At 40.4% G+C, this 22,015-nt stretch overlaps 1 protein-coding gene across 12 annotated transcripts in view; it reads left to right on the top strand.

Annotated features, from left to right (window-relative positions):
* Positions 1-22,015, top strand: part of BPNT1 (3'(2'), 5'-bisphosphate nucleotidase 1) — a 31,514-nt gene that overhangs the window by 2,616 nt on the left and 6,883 nt on the right. For 5 of the 12 annotated variants that reach the window (XM_003308750.5, XM_016939036.3, XM_016939026.3 and 2 more), the window contains exons 2-6: positions 7,495-7,622; positions 12,789-12,893; positions 13,898-14,005; positions 16,942-16,990; positions 18,983-19,074. In XM_003308750.5, the coding sequence (XP_003308798.1) occupies positions 7,495-7,622; positions 12,789-12,893; positions 13,898-14,005; positions 16,942-16,990; positions 18,983-19,074 (482 nt within the window). Of the gene's footprint in view, positions 1-7,494; positions 7,623-12,788; positions 12,894-13,897; positions 14,006-16,941; positions 16,991-18,982; positions 19,075-20,258; positions 20,304-22,015 lie in introns of all 12 variants that reach the window. The other 7 variants (XM_009441509.4, XM_009441508.5, XM_009441512.3 and 4 more) reach the window with 3 other exon arrangements.

Raw genomic sequence — 22,015 nt, forward strand, 5'->3', positions numbered from 1 at the left:
ATCCGCCCGACTTGGCCTCCCGAAGTGCTGGGATTACAGGCCACCGCGCCCAACAACTTTTAGTTTTATAGAGTCAAATTTATCAATAGAATATTTTATGGATTCTTGATTTTATGCTTAAAGGGCATTTACCAAGCTTATGAAGTTTGTAATTTTTATTTCCATGCTTTTATGGTTTCTTTTTTTACTTTTATAAACCATGCATTGAAATGTATGTATATCAAAATGTATTTATATCAAAATATCAAAAGAATGCAAAAAGGACTCAACTTTTTTTTTTTTTTTTGAGACGGAGTCTTGCTCTGTCGCCCAGGCTGGAGTGCAGTGGCACCATCTCGGCTCACTGCAACCTCCGCCTCCCAAGTTCGAGCAATTCTCCTGCCTCAGCCTCCCAAGTAGCTGGGGTTACAGGCGCCCGCCAATACGCCCGGCTCAATTTTTTTTTTTTAAGTTTAGCAACTCAGGCTGGGCGGAGTGGCTCACACCTGTAATCTCAGCACTTTGGGAGGCAGGCGGATCACAAGGTCAGGAGTTCAAGACTAGCCTGGCCAACATGGTGAAACCCCATCTCTATTAAAAGTACAAAAATTAGCCTGGCATGGTGGCTTGTGCCTGTAGTCCCAGCTACTCAAGAGGCTGAGGCAGGAGAATCGGCTGAACCCGGGAGGCGGAGGTTGCAGTGAGCCATGATCTCGCCACTGCACTCCAGCCTGGACAACAGAGTGAGACTCTGTCTCAGAAAAACTTTAGCAACTCAGACCAGGCATGGTGGCTCATGCCTGTAATCCCAGCACCTTGGGAGGCCAAGGAGGGTGGATCACTTGAGGTCAGGTGTTCGAGACCAGCCTGGCCAATGTGAAACCCCATCTCTACTAAAAATATAAAAAAATTAGCCAGGCGTGGTGATGCGTGCCTGTAGTTCCAGCTACTCAGCCATATGAGGCAGGAGATTTGCTTGAACTCTAGGGGGCGGAAGTTGCAGTGAGCCGAGATCAGGCCACCGCACTTTAGCCTGGGCAACAGAGCGAGACTACATATCAAAAAAAAGAAAAAGTATTTAAAAGTTTAGCGACTGCCCTGCCATTTATGCAAAATTGAATTTCCCCCATGATTTGAAACACTACCTTTAGTGTGTTCGGTTCTATTTCTGCAATTTATTTCCTTAGTTTGTCTCACTAGCCAAACTTTTATATCATATGTTGATTAAATCATATTTTATCATATTTTGATAATTGATAAGGGGAGTACCTCTGTTCATAGTTCTTTTTCCAGAATTTGCTCCATTATGCTTACATTTTTATTTTTTCAGATGACCTTGAACATTATCATCAGGCCAAGTTCCAAAATATAAATAATTATAGTATTTTGACTTGGAACTCATCATTTTTAGATCCTAATCCTCATATGGTCACAATCGTTATATGAGAAGAAACTAATGTTTGATTCCTGTTGTTTTTTCCATCCTTCTGAACTAGCCCTTTGGCAGTTGTAAAGACTTCTCAAGGATAGGTATTAGGTTGATGGCCTTAAGTGTTATACAGCTTTTTTTCTTGTCTACTCTCCAAGCCTCAAGCTCAGAATGTTATGAAGAAAAGCCTGAACTGTACTCTGATTGAGGGTCATGTTGATTATCATTTTGTATTCTCAAGGTCAGAATACTGTTGGAGAAGCTACAGGAACTTTTTGCCCTTAACACTGCCCTAATGTCCCTGCAAAATAACCGAAATAAGGACAATCATAATAATGGTTAGCCAGTATTATTTGGTGTTTACCTTGTGCCAGGTAAAGCGCTTTCTTTACACGTGTTACTCATTTAATAATTACAGCAGCCCTATACTATGAGTACTATTGTCTCCATTTTACAGATTGGGGCACAGAGAATTTAAGTGGTTTTCTCAAGGTCCACAGCTGAGCCAGGATTTGAACACAGGTAGTGGGCTGCAGAGCCTGTGCCCTTAAGCACTGTGCTGTTTAAGATTAGGCTTTCAGAAAGACACCTTCACAAGAGTGTTTTAAGGCCCAGAAGATGTAAAACTGGTAGAGAAAGAAGTACAATGGTGTTATTTGAACTGCTTTAAGAAAGTTAACTTGCCTGTAGCTAGTTTGGGCCTTGCTCTTAATCTACCTGTATCATCAAAAGGTAAATCTCACTGTAGTATAGGAGGGGGCATAATGAAAAAGGCTAAAAGGGACCTCTTGTATAGATTTTTTGTTTTGATAATATGACTATGTATTTTTTCTTTTTTTTTTTTTAACCAAGAACCAACATTGTATTCATCTGTTTAAAAAATAGGTAAGAAAACGATTAAGGCTAGGGCATAGTACTATTTCATTACTAATTCAGTTTGGACCAGAGAAGTACTTCAAAGAAGAATGGTAAAAATATTTCCCTATCTGCCAATTAAAAGTGATTTGTGAAATCTCTTTATAAATCATTGTGTGCTTTACATCAACACTATTTTTCCCATTTTTATTTTCTTCTATTTCTTATTTTTCCCATTCTTATGTTTTATAAGCTGATGTTAGCTTTAACTGGTGGTTAATAAATATAATATCATTTTGTGAGGAAATTAGTAGACAGACAATGCCTGTAAGTTTTTCCATGGAAGAAAACACCATGGACTTGGCAAATACAAGGGGAAGTAGTTGAGTCATTTATGAAGCCTGACAAGGGTCAAATGGTTGCTTAACTGGTTCAAAGGTAAATGATATCTACGAAAAGTTATAACAACACCATACAGTGAGGGAAGGTGATCTTCCTATTACAAAAGAATTCTTATATAACATGGGAATTGAAGGAGCATACGAACACATAATTAAAATATGGTCAAGACATCTGGGTAGAACAAATCAGTTGCCCAAAGACCACATTTCCAGTGCAGAATAAATCAGATATATGTCTGGATATGGATATAAAGGAATAGAAATAAGACCAACAAAGTGTTTACTAAATTATTTCTGTTTCCTTTTTTTTTCTTTTTCTTTTTTCTTTTGAAACAGAGCCTCGCTATGTTGCCCAGGGTGGAGTGTAGTGGCCGCAATCTCAGCTCACTGCAACCTCCACCTCCCGGGTTCATGCCATTCTCCTGCCTCAGCCTCCCGAGTAGCTGGGACTACAGGTGCCCACCACCACGCCCGACTAATTTTTTGTATTTTTAGTAGAGACTGGGTTTCACTGTGTTAGCCAGGATGGTCTCGATCTCCTGACCTCGTGATCCACCCACCTCGGCCTCCCATAGTGCTGGGATTACAGGCGTGAGCCACTGCGCCCGGCCTTATTTCTCTGTTTTCTATCTGAAGTGCTCCTGAATTAGTAGTAATTGTAACTGGTTTATTCCACATGTAACTCCTAGTATGCCAAGAAAATTAATCTAGCTTGTTTATGATATCATAAAATAAACACTTTATATATAGTTATCCCTCAGTATATGAGGGAGGTTGATTCCAGGAAACCCTGAGAATACTTAAATCTGCACATACTCAAGTCCCACAGTTGGCCCTGCAAAACACTCATAGATGAAAACTCAGTTTTAACAGATCACAAACTCTCTTGAAACTAAAATAAAAATATATTTTAAAAAGTCAGGCTTTCCTGTCTACAGATTTTACATACCTTTTCTATCTGCATTAGGTTGGAAAAAATCCACAAAGTGGACCGGTGCAGTTCGAGGTCGTGTTGTTCAAGTGTCAGCTGCACTTAGAAACCCGTTTTATTGGCCGGGCGCGGTGGCTTACACCTGTAATCCCAGCACTTTGCGAGGCCGAGGCGAGTGGATCATGAGGTTAGATCGAGACCATCCTGGCTAACATGGTGAAACCCCATCTGTACTAAAAATACAAAAAATTAGCCGGGCGCAGTGGCGGGTGCCTGTAGTCCCAGCTACTCGGGAGGCTGAAGCAGGATAATGGTGTGAACCCGGGAGACGGAGTTTGTAGTGAGCCGAGATCGCGCCAGCCTGGGCAATAGAGCGAGACTCCATCTCAAAAAAAAAAAAAAAAGAAACCCGTTTAATTTTCATCTTAATTTCCAGACAGCTATTGGTCACAGTACGGTATTCATTACCTTACATAAATTTCTTTCTTTTTTTTTTTTTTTTTTGAGATGGAGTCTTGCTCTGTTGCCCAGGCTGGAGTGCACTGGCACGATCTTGGCCCACTGCAATCTACACCTCCTGGGTTCATGTGATTCTCCTGCCTCAGCCTCCTGAGTAGCTGGGATTACAGGTGCATGCCACCACGCCCGGCTAATTTTTGTATTTTTAGTAGACACGGGGTTTCACCATGTTAGTCTGGCTGGTCTCGAACTCCTGACCTCGTGATCCGCCCACCTCGGCCTCCCAAAGTGCTGGGATTACAGGCGTGAGCCACTGTGCCCAGCCATAAATTTCAATTCCATCTTCCTTTTGAAGAGTTTCAAACACTTCACTTATTGTTCCAGTTAGGTTCATAATTCCTGTCAATAGAATGTGGATGATAGAAACAAGATGTAAAGGAGGCTGGGCAGGTGGATCTTCTGAGGTCAGGAGTACAAGACCAGCCTGGCCAACGTGGTGAATCCCCGTCTCTACTAACAATACAAAAATTAGCTGGGCGTGGTGTCAGTTGCCTGTGATCTCAGCTACTCGGGAGGCTGAGGCACAAGAATCACTTGAGCCTGGGAGACAGAGGTTGCAGCGAGCCAAGATTGTGCCACTGCACTCCAGCCTGGGTGACAGAGTGAGACTACGTCTCAGAAAAAAAAAAGAAAAAAGATGTTAAAGGGGTTAAAACATCAAATCAAATATTCAGTCAGAAAGTCATGGTAGAACAATGACTATTGCTGAATGGAGGTTTATAATGTTCTCTATAGTCCCAGGGCTGAGCGTGGTGGCTCAGGCATGTAATCCCAGCACTTTGGGAGGCCAAGGTGGGTGGATCACTTGAGGTCAGGAATTCGAAACCAGCCTGGCCAACATGGTGAAACCCCGTCTCTACTAAAAATACAAAAATTAGCCGAGTGTGGTAGCAGGCACCTATAATCCCAGCTACTCAGGAGGCTGAGGCAGGAGAATCTCTTGAACCCAGGAGGCAGAGTTTGCAGTGAGCTGAGATTGCGCCACTGCACTCCAGCCTGGGCGACAGAGCAAGACTCTGTCTCAAAAAATATATATATATAAAAAATATAAAATACATATAAAATACATATATATATTTTATATATATACACACTCTCTCTCTCTCTCTCTCTCTCTCTCTCTATATATATATATAATATATAAATAGTCCTTGGAACAATCATGTGTTCCCTTATTGCGATGAAATAATGTTGATTTGATTTAGAGGTGGGAAGTTTTTGTCACAGGTTAATTCCCCATAAAACTCTAAGACAGAGATAAAGTGGAAGAGGTTTATTAGGGAGTGCTTTCGGAATCATTTGTGGAAGGGAAGGGGAGGAAGGGAAGAAAGTAGGAGAAGGTATCTTGGGCTGTGATGCAGTCTCAGCTAAGGCCTTAGTTGACCCCATAGGGTATTCTGGAAGCTAGATGGCCCTTCAGTGCTGGGGTGGTAGCCCACTTGGGGTAGGAAATGGCCTTTAAATCTCCCTATTGTGACGTTTCAGGTGAAGTGATCCTTCTCAGCAGATATACTCCCAAAGAAAGATGGCAGCTGAAAGCCATCTTTTGACAGCTGTCTCAGCAAGTGGGGAAATAAGCTCTTCAGTTCTGAAGGGAATGTGGGTGGTACATCCAGGACAGTCACGAAAATTTCGGGATTTGAATTCATATTTTCTTTTTTTTTTTTTGAGACGGACTCTCGCTCTATCGCCCAGGCTAGAGTGCAGTGGTGCGATCTCGGCTCACTGCAGCCTCTGCGTCCCAGGTTCAAGCGATTCTCCTGCCTTAGCCTCCCGAGTAGCTGGGATTACAGGTGTGCAACACCATGCCCAGCTAATTTTTGTATTTTTAGTAGAGATGAGGTTTCACCATGCTGGTCAGGCTGGTCTCAAACTCCTGACCTCAGGTGAGCTGCCCACCTCGGCCTCCCAAAATCCTGGGATTACAGGCGTTAATCACCGTGCCCGGCCTGAATTCATATGTTCAAAGGAATGTACAGGCCAGATACAGTGGCTCATGCCTGTAATCCCAGCACTTGGGAGGCCGAGGGGGTGGATCACGAGGTCAGGAGTTCAAGACCAGCCTGGCCAAGATGATGCAACCCCATGTCCACTAAAAATAAAAATTAGTCGAGCATGGTGGTGGGCGCCTGTAATCCCAGCTACTTGGGAGGCTGAGGCAGAGAACTGGTTGAACCCAGGAGGCAGAGGTTGCAGTGAGCCAAGATGGCACCACTGCAATCCAGCCTGGGCGACAGAGCGAGACTCCGTCTCAAAAAAAAGAAAAGGCAATGTACTTGATTCTAAAGGCTGTTTTTTCCGTTTATTTCGTTGGAGCTAGAGACTTCTGACACTCCTTACTTTTCCAAGTGACTGGTCTTCATTATAATTTGTTAGGTTGCTTGTTCTCTTTATCTGGCTACTGACGAAGATGGAGGTAAATAATAGCAGAGAATATTCATTGATTTTCAGAAAATAATTGTAGTTATATGCAATCCCTCTGATGTGGTGAGGCTTTGTTTCCCCACCCAAATCTCATCTTAAATTGTAATCCTCATAATCCCCATGTGTCAAGGGAGAGACCAGGTGGAGGTAACTGAATCATGGGGGCAGTGATAGTGAGTAAGTTCTCATGAGATCTAATGGTTTTTAAGGGACTCTCCCCCTTCGCTTGGCACTTCTTCCTGCCACCTTGTGAAGAAGGTGTCTTGCTTCCCCCTTTGTCTTCTGCCATGATTGTTAAGTTTCCTTAGGCCTCCCCACCCATGCTGAACTGTGAGTCAATTCAACCTCTTTCCTTTATATTAGGTTGGTGCAGAAGTAATTGCGGTTCTTGCCACTGGAAATAATAAATTACCCAGTCTTGGGTCATTCTTTATAGCTGTATGAAAATGGACTAATACACCCTCCCTTTTTAATTACACCCTACACACCTACATCCCTTATACTATTCATACCTCTTTTGGCGCTGCCTAGTTTTATGTTATAGACGTTAGGTTACATTATTTTATCTACAACTCACCAAAATATTAGCTCCTCAAACACAAATCTTACATCTCATATTTTTAGCCTCCAAACACCTTCCACATACTTTACACATCACCCACGACCTCATACACAAACTTTTTCACATGCTCAGCATCCTGGGCCAGTTTCTCCTATGCTTTGACATGTCCCATCTGCAGAGAGACATAAAAAATACAGAATTTATTGAGAGAGTTAATGCCCAAATTGAGTTTTTTCCAAGTCTCTTTTAGTAAATATATATTAAAGAATTTACTCAGTTAATGGGAGCAATCCCAAGTTAGCACTCAATTAATATGTGTTGAGTTGGATTTAAGTAAATAAAACCAGTAGTTGGCTTTGAAACTAACAAGACATTTTTCTTGATCTCTTTTTAGAGTGTACCATGGCTTCCAGTAACACTGTGTTGATGCGGTTGGTAGCCTCTGCATATTCTATTGCTCAAAAGGCAGGAATGATAGTCAGACGTGTTATTGCTGAAGGAGACCTGGGTATTGTGGAGAAGGTACTCAAACTCTCATATCATTTCATACCAACTTGATTTTTGTTCTTGAGGTTTAGCTAAATGATGTAAAAATGTGGACAGACTTTGTCAGTTAAAATAATTGATGGCTCCCTTAGGGAGACTGCAAGACGCTTGGTTCTAAAGGGTTCCATCTCTGCTTTGAAAATGATTCCAAGGCCGGGCGTGGTGGCTCATGCCTGTAATCCCAGTACTTTGGGAGACCGAGGCAGGCGGATGATGAGGTCAGGAGTTTGAGACCAGCCTGGCCAACATGGTGAAATCCCATCTCTACTAAAGATACAAAAAATTATCCAGGCGTGGTGGCAAGCGCCTGTAATCCCAGCTACTTGGGAGGCTGAGGCAGGAGAATCGCTTGAACCCGGGAGGCAGAGGTTGCAGTGAGCCGAGATTGCGCCATTGCACTCCAGCCTGGGCAACAGGGCGAGACTCCACCTCAAAAAAAAAAAAAAAAAAAAAAGACTCCAGACTTTCTACATCCAAGATCTTTATTTATATGTCTGAGTCTTCTGAACCATATCTATCCCCAAGGCATCGTAACCAAGCTTCAAATCCTAGAGTAATCTATTACATGCAATGCCATGCAATCCTAAGTGAACTCAACATGTTTGGTAAAATCTGGCATTTACATAAATATTTGTTATAATCAAAGTGATACATTTTTTTCTTCCTCATGGAATAGAAACTCAAAGCAAGGGTGTTTTTCCCAGTATAGTAATTACAAACTTAAATAGATTATCAGAAAGTTTATAGTGATAGTCAATTCTTAAAAGAAATACCACCATGTTTGTGTTCCGGTTTAAAGCACAATCTTCTGACCGGGTGCCGTGGCTCACGCCTTAATCCCAGCACTTTGGGAGGCCAAGGCGGGCGGATCACGAGGTCAGGAGTTCAAGACCAGCCTGACCAACATGATGAAACCCCATCTCCACTAAAAATACAAAAATTAGCTGGGCATGGTGGTGCACACCTATACTCACAACTACTCAGGAGGCTGAGGCAGGAGAATTACTTGAATCTGGGAGACCGAGGTTGCAGTGAGCTGAGATCACGCCATTGCACTCCAGCCTGGGCAACAAAAGCAAGACTCCATCTCAAAAATATATATATATATTATATATATTATATTTATATATATATAATATATATGTGTGTGTTATTATATACATATATATAATATAATATAATATAATTATATATAATTATATTATATAATATATTATAAATTATTATTAATTATTAATATACAATTATAATTATTATATATAATAATTATATAATATTTTATTTATATATAATAATTATTTATTATATTATTATTATAATCTTTCTTTATTATAGCCTAAATCTTTCTTTATTATAGCCTTTAAGGAAAAGTGTATTGTAATTTCTTCCAAGTGACAACATTAATAGGATATGATTTATCATTAGCACTTTAACGATTTAAAATAGAGTGAGTTAAGTCACTCACTTATGAGTGATATATCTATCTAGGGTTGTTACCATAAGAAAAAATTAGATATATGAGTAAAAAACAACTTAGAAAAAAGTTGACATGAGTTCACTTTTTGAACTCACGTTCAAAAGTTGAATGTAAAACATTCAATGTAATTGCTTTTAAAAAGTTAACGTAAAAATCAGCCTGGGCAACATAGCAAGACCCCATCTGACATGGTGGGACATGCTTGTAGTCCTAGCTTGGGAAGCTGAAGTGGGATAATTGCTTGAGCCCAGGAGTTTGAGGCTGCAGTAACCTGTGATCCCACCACTGTACTCCAGCCTGGGCAACAGAGTAAAACCCTGTCTCTAAAATAAATAAATAAATAATATTAAAAAAAAAAGCTCATAAGAACAAATGAAATAAATCTCATTTCCTTTTTTGATAGATTTATGGGCCTGCTCATAGAGGAAATAGAGGGTATCTTGATTTAAGCAAAACATTTGTTATAGTCTGTCATTTTCTATTTAAGAAAATATTCAAGTTATTTTTAGTTATATAGACGACATCTCCCATCCTGAGCCATGATTAGGTGCATTCATAACTAGATGAATAACATTATCCACAAATTTAAATTCATAAGTCATTTTCATCCTGGAAAAGGATCACTGTTGGCTGATCACAGGACTGTGCTCCTGACATTGTACTGTTCTCTTTAATCATTAAATAACATACAGTTTTAAAAAATATGGAATGTGTTAGCTGAAGTGGAAGATGATATAGAAAACATGCTTATCAAATTTGTCAATAAGAGAAAGCTGAGCGGGCTAGTTAATGCATTTGATCACAGAATAAGTATTCAAAATAGTTGCAACCTCTGAGAAAAGTGGACCAAATCCAACAGGATATTATAACAGGAATAATATAAAGTGCTGTATTCATGTTCAAGTTATGTAAGATAAATCTGATTCAAATTTGTTTGAAAAAGAGATTTTAGTTGACTACAGACATGCTTGGTAATAACCAACGAAATAATACTGCTGCTTTCAGAGGGCTACTATTATTATTATTATTATTAATTTATTTTTTTTTTTAAGAAGGAGTTTTACTCTTGTTGCCCAGGCTGGAGTGCAATGGCGTTATCTCAGCTCACCGCAGCCTCTGCCTCCCGGGTTCAAGCGATTCTCCTGCCTCAGCCTCCTGGCTAGCTGGGATTACAGGCATGTGCCACCACACCCAGCTAATTTTGTATTTTTTTGCCTTTTTTTTTTTTTTTTTTGAGATGGAGTCTTGCTCTGTCGCCCAGGCTGGAGTACAGTGGCATGATCTTGGCTCACTACAAGCTCTGCCTCCCAGGTTCATGCCGTTTTCCTGCCTCAGCCTCCCGCGTAGCTGGGACTACAGGCGCCCGCCACCACACCCAGCTAATTTTTTTGTATTTTTAGTAGAGATAGGGTTTCACCATGTTAGCCAGATGGTCTCAAACTCCTGACCTCGGCATCCGCCCACCTCAGCCTCCCAAAGTGCTGGGATTACAGGCATGAGCCACCATGCCTGGGCTAATTTTGTATTTTTAGTAGAGGCAGGGTTTCTCCATATTGGCCAGGCTGGTCTCGAACTCCTGACCTTGTGATCTACCTGCCTTGGCCTCCCAAAGTGCTCGGATTACAGGCATGAGCCACTGCGCCCAGCCCCTAATCTCATTTTTTATAAAGTTTTTTCTATTATGAAAAGTAGGAAATGGAGAAAAATGCCAAAAAGTAAACAAAAATCATCCATCATGCCACCATTGCCAATATTTTGAATTATTTCCTTTCAGATCCTTTTCCTTAACATCACTTATTTTAAGTTGATCTTATGTTGAGGTTATATTAGACATACAATTTTGAAACCCAGGTAGCTAAAAAGGAACAGAGATGCAATGCTAAGTCGGGAAAAAAGGTAACATTCTCATTGTCTTCTGTAGTGCTCAGGCATTTCTAGTACTTTATATCCTTCCGTTGATACCTTATTTTTAAAAAAACAGCAAAATCAGTTTATCACACAAGGTTCCAATGATGAGGTCTGGAACTATGTTGATAGAATAGGAAATATTTATCTTAGAGAGGAAAAGAGAATTGATATCCTCACATAGTGGAATGGCTTTCAATGTGTCTTTTTTTTCTCTACAGCAGTGGTCTACAAACTTGATTGATATTTAACTAATCTTCAAACTCAACAATTCTTTTGAGTAGGTTCATTCAAAAGATACTTATAGAGCACCTACTGTGTGCTAGACACAGTTCTTTAGGGAATAAAATCCTTTTGTGGAGCTTACATTCTAGCAGAATAGTACTTTGCATTGAGATATACAGCAAATCTCAGTGAGGCATAAAACAGTTGCTTTTCATAATGACTTCTTATCTCATTGCAAAGTATTGTTAAAATTCTACTAAGATGAGGCCGGGTGCACTGGCTCACACCTGTAATCCCAGCACTTTGGGAGCCTGAGGTGGGCGGATCACAAGGTCAGGAGTTTGAGACCAGCCTGGCCAATATGGTGAAACCCCATCTCTACTAAAAATACAAAAATTAGCCAGGCATGGTGGGGGACGCCTGCAGTCCCAGCTACTCAGGAGGCTGAGGCAGGAGACTTGCTTGAAGCAGAGAGGCAAAGGTTGCAGTGAGCTGAGATCGCGCCACTGCACTCCAGCCTGGGCGACAGAGTGAGACTCCGTCTCAAAACATACAAACAAACAAACAAGTTCTACTAAGATGATATAATCTGTAAATGTACTTAACCAGGCATATATAAATTGCAACATATCATAAGGCTCTGAAAGCAAACTAACAAAGGAGGTTGTGGTTGTCACTTGCAAAACTTTTCTCTTTCACTAGCATGATTATCTGACATATTGATTGAGTGAGGGTGCCATAGGTGAGCTATATGTTAAATATTACAGCAGTTCATATTCGTGTTTTTTAGATTTTTAGAAACAGGATTTCTTAGGCCGGGCACGGTGGCTCATGCCTGTAATCTCAGCATTTTGGGAGGTCAAAGCGGGTGGATCACAAGATCAGGAGATCAAGACCATCCTGGCCAACATGGTGAAACCCCGTCTCTACTAAGATACAAAAAATTAGCCGGGCATGGTGGTGCGTGCCTGTAGTCCCAGCTACTCGGGAGGCTGAGGCAGGGGAATTGCTTGAACCCAGGAGGCAGAGTTTGCAGTGAGCTAAGATCGTGCCACCGTACTCCAGCCCAGCGACAGAGCAAGACTCTGTCTCAAAAAAAAAAACAAATAGGATTTCTTACTCTGTACCTGTGAATCAACTTGAGGACCTGTTGAATTATTATGATTAGGATTAGTGTGGAAGTTATAGAAAGATCCGAGGAACACTTTTCTAATAACTATTAACTTTGCCTTGAAAAGTTATACATTTCCTATCTCTTAACCTATTTAAGCAAAAGGTTGATGTCTAGAGATAAGGAATTTCTAAACTAGGGAAGAAAATGTTCTGGATTATTTAAAAGCTCTTTTCCAAACTTTACCCACTATTAATCCTTTGAGAAAAACCAAGGCAAGAAACCAGTTAACTCATTTGGTGTTAAGTTCTATGACTCTAAAAACTGACAGTGTAATCTAAATTATGCAGGCACTCATGCACAAGGAATCAGAGGACAACTTATTTTTCATTAGCTCTGCTAAAATTTGCATTCTTTATTATAGACCTGTGCAACAGACCTGCAGACCAAAGCTGACCGATTGGCACAGATGAGCATATGTTCTTCATTGGCCCGGAAATTCCCCAAACTCACAATTATAGGGGAAGAGGTAAGCGTCGTCAGAGACATTTTTTTAAAATCCCTGTTTACCAAATGGATTTATAACTGACACTTTAATGATTTATATACCACTATTATGATTTTAAGCATTATATTTATTGTTTTAAACACAAAAATAATTATTGTATTCCTTGGACTTGGGGGAAATATCTGATTTTAAGACATTTTGGTCTATTTCTAAGCCAGATGTCTTAATTATTGACCATAGAAGATATGGTTACTGTTATACCCAGCATGCAAACTGTAAGATGGGCAGAGATCTAGAACTTTGGAATAAAATGGGTTTTGTTGTTGTTTGTTTTTAAAATTAGGCTTATTTGCATACTTATCCAAAGACTGTAACACTTTGAAAGTGAGGGAATTAGGCCGGGCGCGGTGGCTCACGCCTGTAATACCAGCACTTTGGGAGGCTGAGGCGGGCGAATCACGAGGTCAGGAGTTCAAGACCAGCCTGACCAGCATGGTGAAACTGAACCCTGTCTCTACTAAAAATACAAAAATTAGCCAGGCGTGGTGGTGAATGCCTGTAATCCCAGCTACTCAGGAGGCTGAGGAAGGAGAACTGCTTGACCCAAGGATGGGGAGGTTGCAGTGAGCTGAGATGGTGCCCCTGCACTCCAGCCTGGGCAACAGAGCAAGACTCTGTCTCAAAAAAAAAAAAAAAGAAAGTGAGGGAATTGACATCTCATGTAATACAAGGGAACTATCTGCTGTCAGAGACACTTGTTTAAATGAGTGTATAATACTTAAAAATTCTTTTCTTTTTAAACTCTCTTCAGTATAATGACATTGGAACCATTTAGTCAATTTTGATGAGCGACATATAGTTGTTTTTGCAAATTTTTAAGGTTTGCTTTAAAAGCTCTAAATATAAATGGTAAACCAGAAGAACTAGTGAAAACTGTGATGCTGCATTTCTTCTGTTAATGAGACAAAGCATACTCTGTAAACACTAAACGGCTTCAGTAACCATTAGGGTTATCTCTGCTTTAGGATCTGCCTTCTGAGGAAGTGGATCAAGAGCTGATTGAAGACAGTCAGTGGGAAGAAATACTGAAGCAACCATGCCCATCGCAGTACAGTGCTATTAAAGAAGAAGATGTATGACCCATATTTATACTCAACTCTCTATTAACCTGGGCTTTTTGCCATAGTAAAGGAAATAATATTTGCCTGTAAGATGAAAAATCGGTAGTTATAAAATAGGGGCAACCAGAAACTTGATATCTTTCAGAGCCAACATGGAAGTATCAGGCAACCATATGGATTTAGAGTTCAGTTTCTCATCCTATGGGTTTCCTTTGCACTCTAAAACCGTTATTTAAAATACTTTTAGGGCCAGGCATGGTGGCTCACACCTGTAATCCCAGCACTCTGGGAGGCCGAGGTGGTTGGATTCCTTGAGTCTAGGAGTTCGAGACCAGACTCGGCAACATAGTGAAACTCTGTCTCAACAAAAAATACAAAAATTAGCCAGGTATGGTGGTGCACACTTATAGTCTCAGCTACTTAGGAGGTTGAGATGGGAGGATCACCTGAGCCCATGGAGGTTGAGGCTGCAACCAGCACCATCTCTTTTTTTTTTTTTCTGAGACGGAGTCTCGCTCTGTCACCAGGCTGGAGTACAGGGCCGCGATCTTGGCTCACCACAACCTCCACCACCTGGGTTCAAGTGATTCTGCTGCCTCAGCCTCCCAAGTAGCTAGGACTACAGGCGCGCACCACCATGCCCAGCTAATTTTTTTGTATTTTTAGTAGAGATGGGGTTTCACCATGTTGGCCAGAATGGTCTTGATCTCTTGACCTTGTGATCCGCCTACCTCAGCCTCCCAAAGTGCTGGGATTACAGGCTTGAGCCACCTTACCTGGCCCCAGCACCATCTCTTAAAGAGATTATTTTTTCCCCAGTTGAATGGCCCTGGCACACTTGTGAAAAATCAGCAGGCCATAGATGTATAGGTTTCATACTGGTCATGGTGGCTCACGCCTATAATCCCAGCACTTTGGGAGGCCGAGGCGGGCAGATCACCTGAGGTCGAGAGTTCAAGACCAGCCTGACCAACATGGAGAATCCCCGTCTCTACTAAAAATACAAAATTAGCTGGGCGTGGTGGCACATGCCTATAATCCCAGTTACTCAGGAGGCTGAGGCAGGAGAATTGCTTGAACCTGGGAGGCGGAGGTTGCAGTGAGCCGAGATTGCGCCATTGCACTCCAGTCTGGGAGACAAGAGCAAAACTTAGTCTCAAAAAAAAAAAAAAAAAAGAAGAAAAAAGAAAAGAAATAGATGTATGGGTTTCATTATGGACTCTCAGTTATATTCTATTGGTCTATATGTCTATCCTTATGCCAGTACCACACTTTCTTGCTTTGCATTAAGTTTTGCAATTGGGAAGTGTAAGTTGTCCTACTTTGTTCCTACCTTGTGCAGTTTTACACGTACCTTACAGCCTGGACAGCAGAGTGAGACCCTGTCTCATTAAATACATACATAAATACTTTTAGGAAGAAAATCTAATTTGTTATTTAGTAGATATTTAGTAGATTTGATAGTAAGACATTCATTGGTAATTGGGGATAGAAGGCTATGAAACAGGTTGCTACCTTATATTTTTAGAAGACCATAAATGTCATCCTGCTTGCTTTTTATGGTTGCTTAAGTTAAGTCTGTGACTTCAGATAGCCACCATAATGTCTTTAGTTTTCCAATTTTTAATTATTTAAGGCATATTCATTGGAGACTTACTATGAATAAGACACTTTGCTCTGTGGTATGGAGGAAACAAAGAAAATGAGACATGGTGGGGCTGGGCGTGGTGGCTCACGCCTGTAATCTCAGCACTTTAGGAGGCCGAGGCAGGCGGATCACGAGGTCAGGAGATCGAGACCATCCTGGCTAACACAGTGAAACCCTATCTCTACTAAAAATACAAAAAATTAGCTGGGTGTGGTGGCAGGCGCCTGTAGTCCCAGCTACTTGGGAGGCTGAGGCAGGAGAATGGCATGAACCTGGGAGGCAGAGGTTGCAGTGAGCCGAGATCCCGCCACTGCACTCCAGCCTGGGTGACAGAGTGAGACTCTGTCTCAAAAAAAGAAAAAAAGAAAAAAGAAAAAAAGAAAAGAAAGTGAGACATGGTGTCCTCCATCAGAAACATGCCCTCACTCAGAAATTCACATAATGTTATCATTGTAGTGGTTAAAGGCAGCATATCCTGAATCATATTAAATGTCCTAAACAGAAGGAATTTTCCTTTTAAATCTGCTGCCAGTTTTATTATTCATTTTTCTTTGGATTGTATGGACTGTGTCCTTAAGATAATCAGACTTGTTTTTTTAAAATCAGCACTTATATATAAAAATGAGTAGCAACTGTGCTTGTTCAAAACATTTTTTTGCCACTTTACAAGTTTTTCCTGTACCATGATCTAGAGATCAGTATATTCATTGTGCTTAGTGTTCAAATGACAACAAACTTTTATCAGTTAAGCATTTCATGTTGAAAATCATTTTTTTGTATTTTTTTTTTTTTTTTTGAGATGGAGTTTTGCTCTTGTCGTCCAGGCTGGAGTGCAATGGCACGATCTCTGCTCACTGCTACCTCCGCCTCCTGAGTTCAAGTGATTCTCCTGCCTCAGCCTACTGAGTAGCTGGGATTACAGCCACCCACCACCACGCCCAGCTAATTTTTGTATTTTTAGTAGAGATGGGGTTTCACCACTTTGGCCGGGCTGGTCTCGAACTCCTGACTTCAGGTGATCCACCCGCCTCGGCCTCTCAAAGTGCGGGATTACAGGTGTGAGCCACCATGCCTGGCCTGAAAATTCTTAAATCAGACTTTTTTCTTATTCAAATGGACTTTTTCCATGATTACAAAAGAATAAGCTTTTTGTACTATCTCAAAACAGATGACATTAATTTAAGCCATCCATAATACAATTTCAAACAGGAAAAAAAGAGTAATTTTAATCTATTTAAATCTATTTTTAGAATTTTGTGTGCTTGATTTAGATATTTTCCTTCTCTCTTTTTAATTTTAGCTCGTGGTCTGGGTTGATCCTCTGGATGGAACCAAGGAATATACCGAAGGTTGATATCTCTTTTGTATTCATATTTGACAGTAGTGGGACAAGGATATGATGTTAGTTGTAAATATTTGATATTTTGTATGTTGTGTGGAAAGCTACTATCATGTGTTATGTTTACCCCTAAAGCTATATTTGTGCTCATGGTTATCATACATCGTTGATTGTTAAGACAGGAGAATAAAATTCATCTCCTTCAAATACCACCCCCCACATACTCCACCAGCCCCACACTTCTAATGTCTCCCAGATGAGAATAACATATTAAACCAGTGTTACCAAAATGACTATACTGAACCCCCAGCTTTATTGGGGTAGAAAAACGATAACGAGTACAACTGTGTAGCTCTTGCTCTGCCACCACCACCATCCCATGCCCTCCCCATTCACTCTCCCCTAATCTGTGAACTGCTTTCACATTTCATAGCCTCACCTTCTAAAGGTGGGTTTTGAAACACAGTACAATATTTCTCCATATCTAAGATGAGAACAATTAGCAACAAATTAAAATAAAATTGGCCATATAAATGTAGGAATGAACAAGCTCAGAGCCAGAGTTTTAGGTTTTGTTTTTTTTATTAGACAGTCTTGCTCATTGCCCAGGCTAGAGTGCAGTGGCACCATCTCGGCTCACTGCAACCTCTGCCTCCCAGGTTCAAGCTGTTCTCCTGCCTCACCTCCCAAGTAGCTGGGATTACAGGCACCTGCCACCACGCCCAGCTAATTTTTGTATTTTTAGGAGAGATGGGGTTTCACCATGTTGGTCAGGCTGGTCTTGAACTCCTGACCTCAGGTGATCCACTCACCTGGGCCTCCCAAAGTGCTGGGATTACAGGTGTGAGCCACCGCACCTGGCAGGTTTTAGGTTTTAAGCTTAGAGTTTTATTTTTAAAATTAAGATCTAGGCCAGGCGTGGTGGCTCATGCCTGTAATCCCAGCACTTTGGGAGGCCGAGGTGGGCAGATAATTAGGTCAGAAGTTCAAGACCAGCCTGGCCAACATGGTGAAACACCTTCTCTCCTAAAAATACAAAAATTAGCTGGGCCTGGTGGCACACGTCTGTAATCCCAGCTACTTGTGGGGCTGAGGCAGGAGAATTGCCTGAACCCAGAAGACAGAGGTTGCAGTGAGCTGAGATCATGCCACTGCACTCCAGCCTGGGTGACAGAGCAAGACTCTGTTTCAAAAAAAGAAAATAAGAATAATAATGATGATGATGATGATAAAATTAAATTAAGGTCTACATAAATTTTCTTGTATTGGCTCTCAGGACATGGCTTAAAAAATTTATCATAATTACTAGAAAAAAACTATTTTACTGTTCTTGAATGAGACATCGCTATAATGGGTGAATCACAGTGTGTGTATACATGTGTATGTATGTGTGTGTGCTGAAAACATCTGTAGAACCCATTGTGAAATAAGGAAGTTCTAGACAACTTTAATGTGTATAAAAGCACCTAGAAAGCTTATTTAGGTCTTGTCCCCCACTCCCAGATTTTGATTCACTAGTTCTGGGAAGGAGCCTGAGAAGATCTGTATTATAAAAAGTACATCAGTTAATTCTAATGCTGCTTGATAGTCCTTGGGCCTCCCTTTGAGAAACTCTGTTTTAAAGGCTTGAAATACAAGTCTAGAGTGTAATCCAGGAATATAAAGTGATTCGGCAGGTAAGGATGAGTTGGATGATGGTGGAAGAGGCATAGAGGAATCTGATGATGATGGCTGCAGAATTATGGCTGCTTTATTTAGTTGGTTTACACATTGTACTAATGAGACCATGATAGCCAATTCAATTAAGTGGCCATAGATCCTATGGCTGTTTCTGGCCAGCTTGCTTATCATTTACGCCTTTTGCTATAAATAGGATTGATCACGGATGAATCATTGCAAATTCCATACCTTAACTGCAAAACTAACTTGGAGCAATTGATGTAGTAATGATGAGTCATAATATGAGCAAGTTATATAACTGATATTTATTTCTTCTTTGCAGGTCTTCTTGACAATGTAACAGTTCTTATTGGAATTGCTTATGAAGGAAAAGCCATAGCAGGAGTTATTAACCAGCCATATTACAACTATGAGGTATTACTATAAATGATACAAAGTAATTTCATTAGATAAATAATTATAGTGTTATCTGATTCTTTATGTTACCTAAGCAAGTGGTTTTTAGCTTGGTTGCATATGCAATCACCTGGGGAACTTTTCATTTTTTAAATTTTATTTATTTGTTTATTTATTTTTAACTTTTTTTTTAGCTATGCTATTAACTGATGAGAAACCTTTAAAAATATGGATTCCCAGGCCATACCCCAGACCTATTGAATCAAAATCGCTGGGGGCATTGGTACTGGGTATGTATATATATGCATGTGTATGTACACAGACACACTAAATGCATTATATATTTTTTAATTTATTCCTTATGATTCAAATATAAATGTTGAGAGAATTACTGATAGGGTTCTTGATTAGCTTGGGCATCAAGACACCTGATTTATGATTGGTTCCTGAAGCACATTCAAGAAATGAACCATTTCAACTAAGAAAAGATGCTAGGCCTGTTGTTTTCCAGGTAACGCTGTGTAGCGCCTAAGTTACAGTCAGTGTTGGTAACAGAACGTACTATGCTCTTGCATTCTTTTTTCTTGTCTCTTCTAATCTGCTTTGATTTTCTATTACACATCAGATAAATTGCCTTCCATAGAAGCAAGGGACTAGTGTAATTTCAAAGCAAGAATGTACCATTAAATTGCATTAAATTGTATAGGAAATTGTTGAGATAAAGTAGTTAAGGTATTTATATTAATGTGACCTTGATAGAACTTTAGAGAAACAAAGTAATCAGAGTGGGCAATACTACTTCTGAATTTCCACTCTGAGTTAAAAGCAAGGTTAAGCTTTATTTCTAATATAAATTTGTTTTTTCCTGCTGTTCGTATGATTATAAATTATATTAAGAATCGTGTTTCTTAGGATTTACCAAAATAGTTATATGTTATTGAGAAAGTCTCTGGGGTTAAATTGCTTGTGTCTATTAATTCTTTAAATATGATTTTAATGTTGATACTGTTATATACAGACACAAGTTTGTGGTTTTTATGTAAACTTTAAGTTAATACTATTACTTTCAAAAGGGGCATTTAATTCATATAAAGCATTGTAATGCATGGTACCTTTCATCAAGAAAAAATCTAAGTGCTTAGGAGTTAATAATTTTCACCACTTCTTTCTGAGATTAGAAAAATTGTATTCATTTTCCACAGAACAATGAAAAGCAGCAGTTCAGGGAACACAGGAATGAAGCAAAGGTGAGAAAAATAGCTAGGGTTTTGGCTCCACTAGTAGGTAGAAAAGAAGCAGGCAACTTGTGGTACCCCAGGTGGTCATTGTACATCCCACATACCAGTTCATTTTCTCCAGTTCTGCTTCTCTTCATTACCTCTCTCTGTACCACTTTCCTTCTGGACACTCTGTTTATCCTTTCTCTTGCTTCTCTTGCTTATGCCTTAAAATTCATTACCACAAATGGAAGTAGAAAAGTTGCTCAGCTGTGTTGGTGGTATTCAGGCTAAAGATTCAATTTTAAATAATAATCATCATCACCATAATAGCTAAAATTTATTAAGAGTTTACTGTATGCTGCCAGGTTCAAGGGTTTCAAATGTATCCTTTCATTGAATACTAACCACAGCCCTTTAAATAAACTATTATCCCCATTTTAAAGAGGAAACTGAGGCAATTAACTTTCCTGTGGTCACCCAGCTGGTAAATGGCAGAACTGAGATTCAAACTCAAATTCAAACCTTGCTACTGTATTACTTTATATTGCCCTCCTGAGCCAGAGAAAAGACTTAGCAATTCAAACTTTATTATTGCTTCCAACATATACTGAAACTAGTAGACACTTAAAGGAAATAGCATGAAGAAACTCAGTCTATCTTCATACTGAAGCCAGTTTCTTAACCATTGAAGCTTAATTGTCAGAAAATTTTCGCCTTTATTACCCTCCCAAAATTGGTGTGGAGCCTTTGAAAGAGAGACAATGCCAGAGCCTGAGAGTCAGGAGCACAGAAGAAGGCAAGCCAGCTGCATCATGGGATTGCATTTACCACACCAAGACACCAGAGTCCTTGATCCCATCCTTTTTGCCTAGATGTTCATTTACAGAGGGAATATGACCTTGTAGGGCCCAAAATATTCGTGTCCACTGTTTTCTTTCCTTTATTTTTTTCCAGAATAACTGGAGAGCTGCATTAATAAATAGGTTTCTTGGCTGGGCGTGGTGGCTCACGCCTGTAATCCCAGCACTTTGGGAGGCCAAGGCAGGTGGATCACAAGGTCAGGAGTTCGAGGCCAGCCTGACCAACATGGTGAAACCCCTGTCTCTACTAAAAAAATACAAAATTAGCCGGACATGGTGGCATGCACCTATAATCCCAGCTACTCAGGAGGCTGAGGCAAGAGAATTGCTTGAACCCAGGAGGCAGAGTTTGCAGTGAGCCGAGATCGCACCACTGCACTCCAGCCTGGGCGACACAGTAAGACTCTGTCTCAAAAAAATAAAAATAAAAAAATAAATAGCTTCCTTAGATTCCAAGCCTCTCCTGTAGTGTAAACTCAGATGGGAACAGAGGAAGCACATTAACATATACTGAGCACCCAGTGCTTGTTCTTTGGCTCCTTTGTTGCCCCATATGCCATCAGACTCTTCTGGGATTGCCCTACCAATGGAGAGCTGTCTCACCTAGGACCACACCTCTTCCCAATGCAGTCCATTTCCAGTGACTGATTATTGCAGGAGTTTAAAGACCTGACATCTCATCCCAATTTGGGACTACCCTGAAAGGCTATTGTAGCTCCAGACTCCCCGCATAGGAACAGCTCCCTGTAGGGTCAGCTCTTGCTGTACCTGCATCACAGCTTATTTCTTCCCTCTGCCCACACCCTCCTCCTCCTTCCACAGGTGTTGATACCAAGCGCACTTCCTAACAAACATACCAGCTGCCTCAGAGTCTGCTTC

The sequence above is a fragment of the Pan troglodytes genome, chromosome 1 (assembly GCF_028858775.2).
Source record: "Pan troglodytes isolate AG18354 chromosome 1, NHGRI_mPanTro3-v2.0_pri, whole genome shotgun sequence".
Lineage (NCBI taxonomy): Eukaryota > Metazoa > Chordata > Mammalia > Primates > Hominidae > Pan > Pan troglodytes.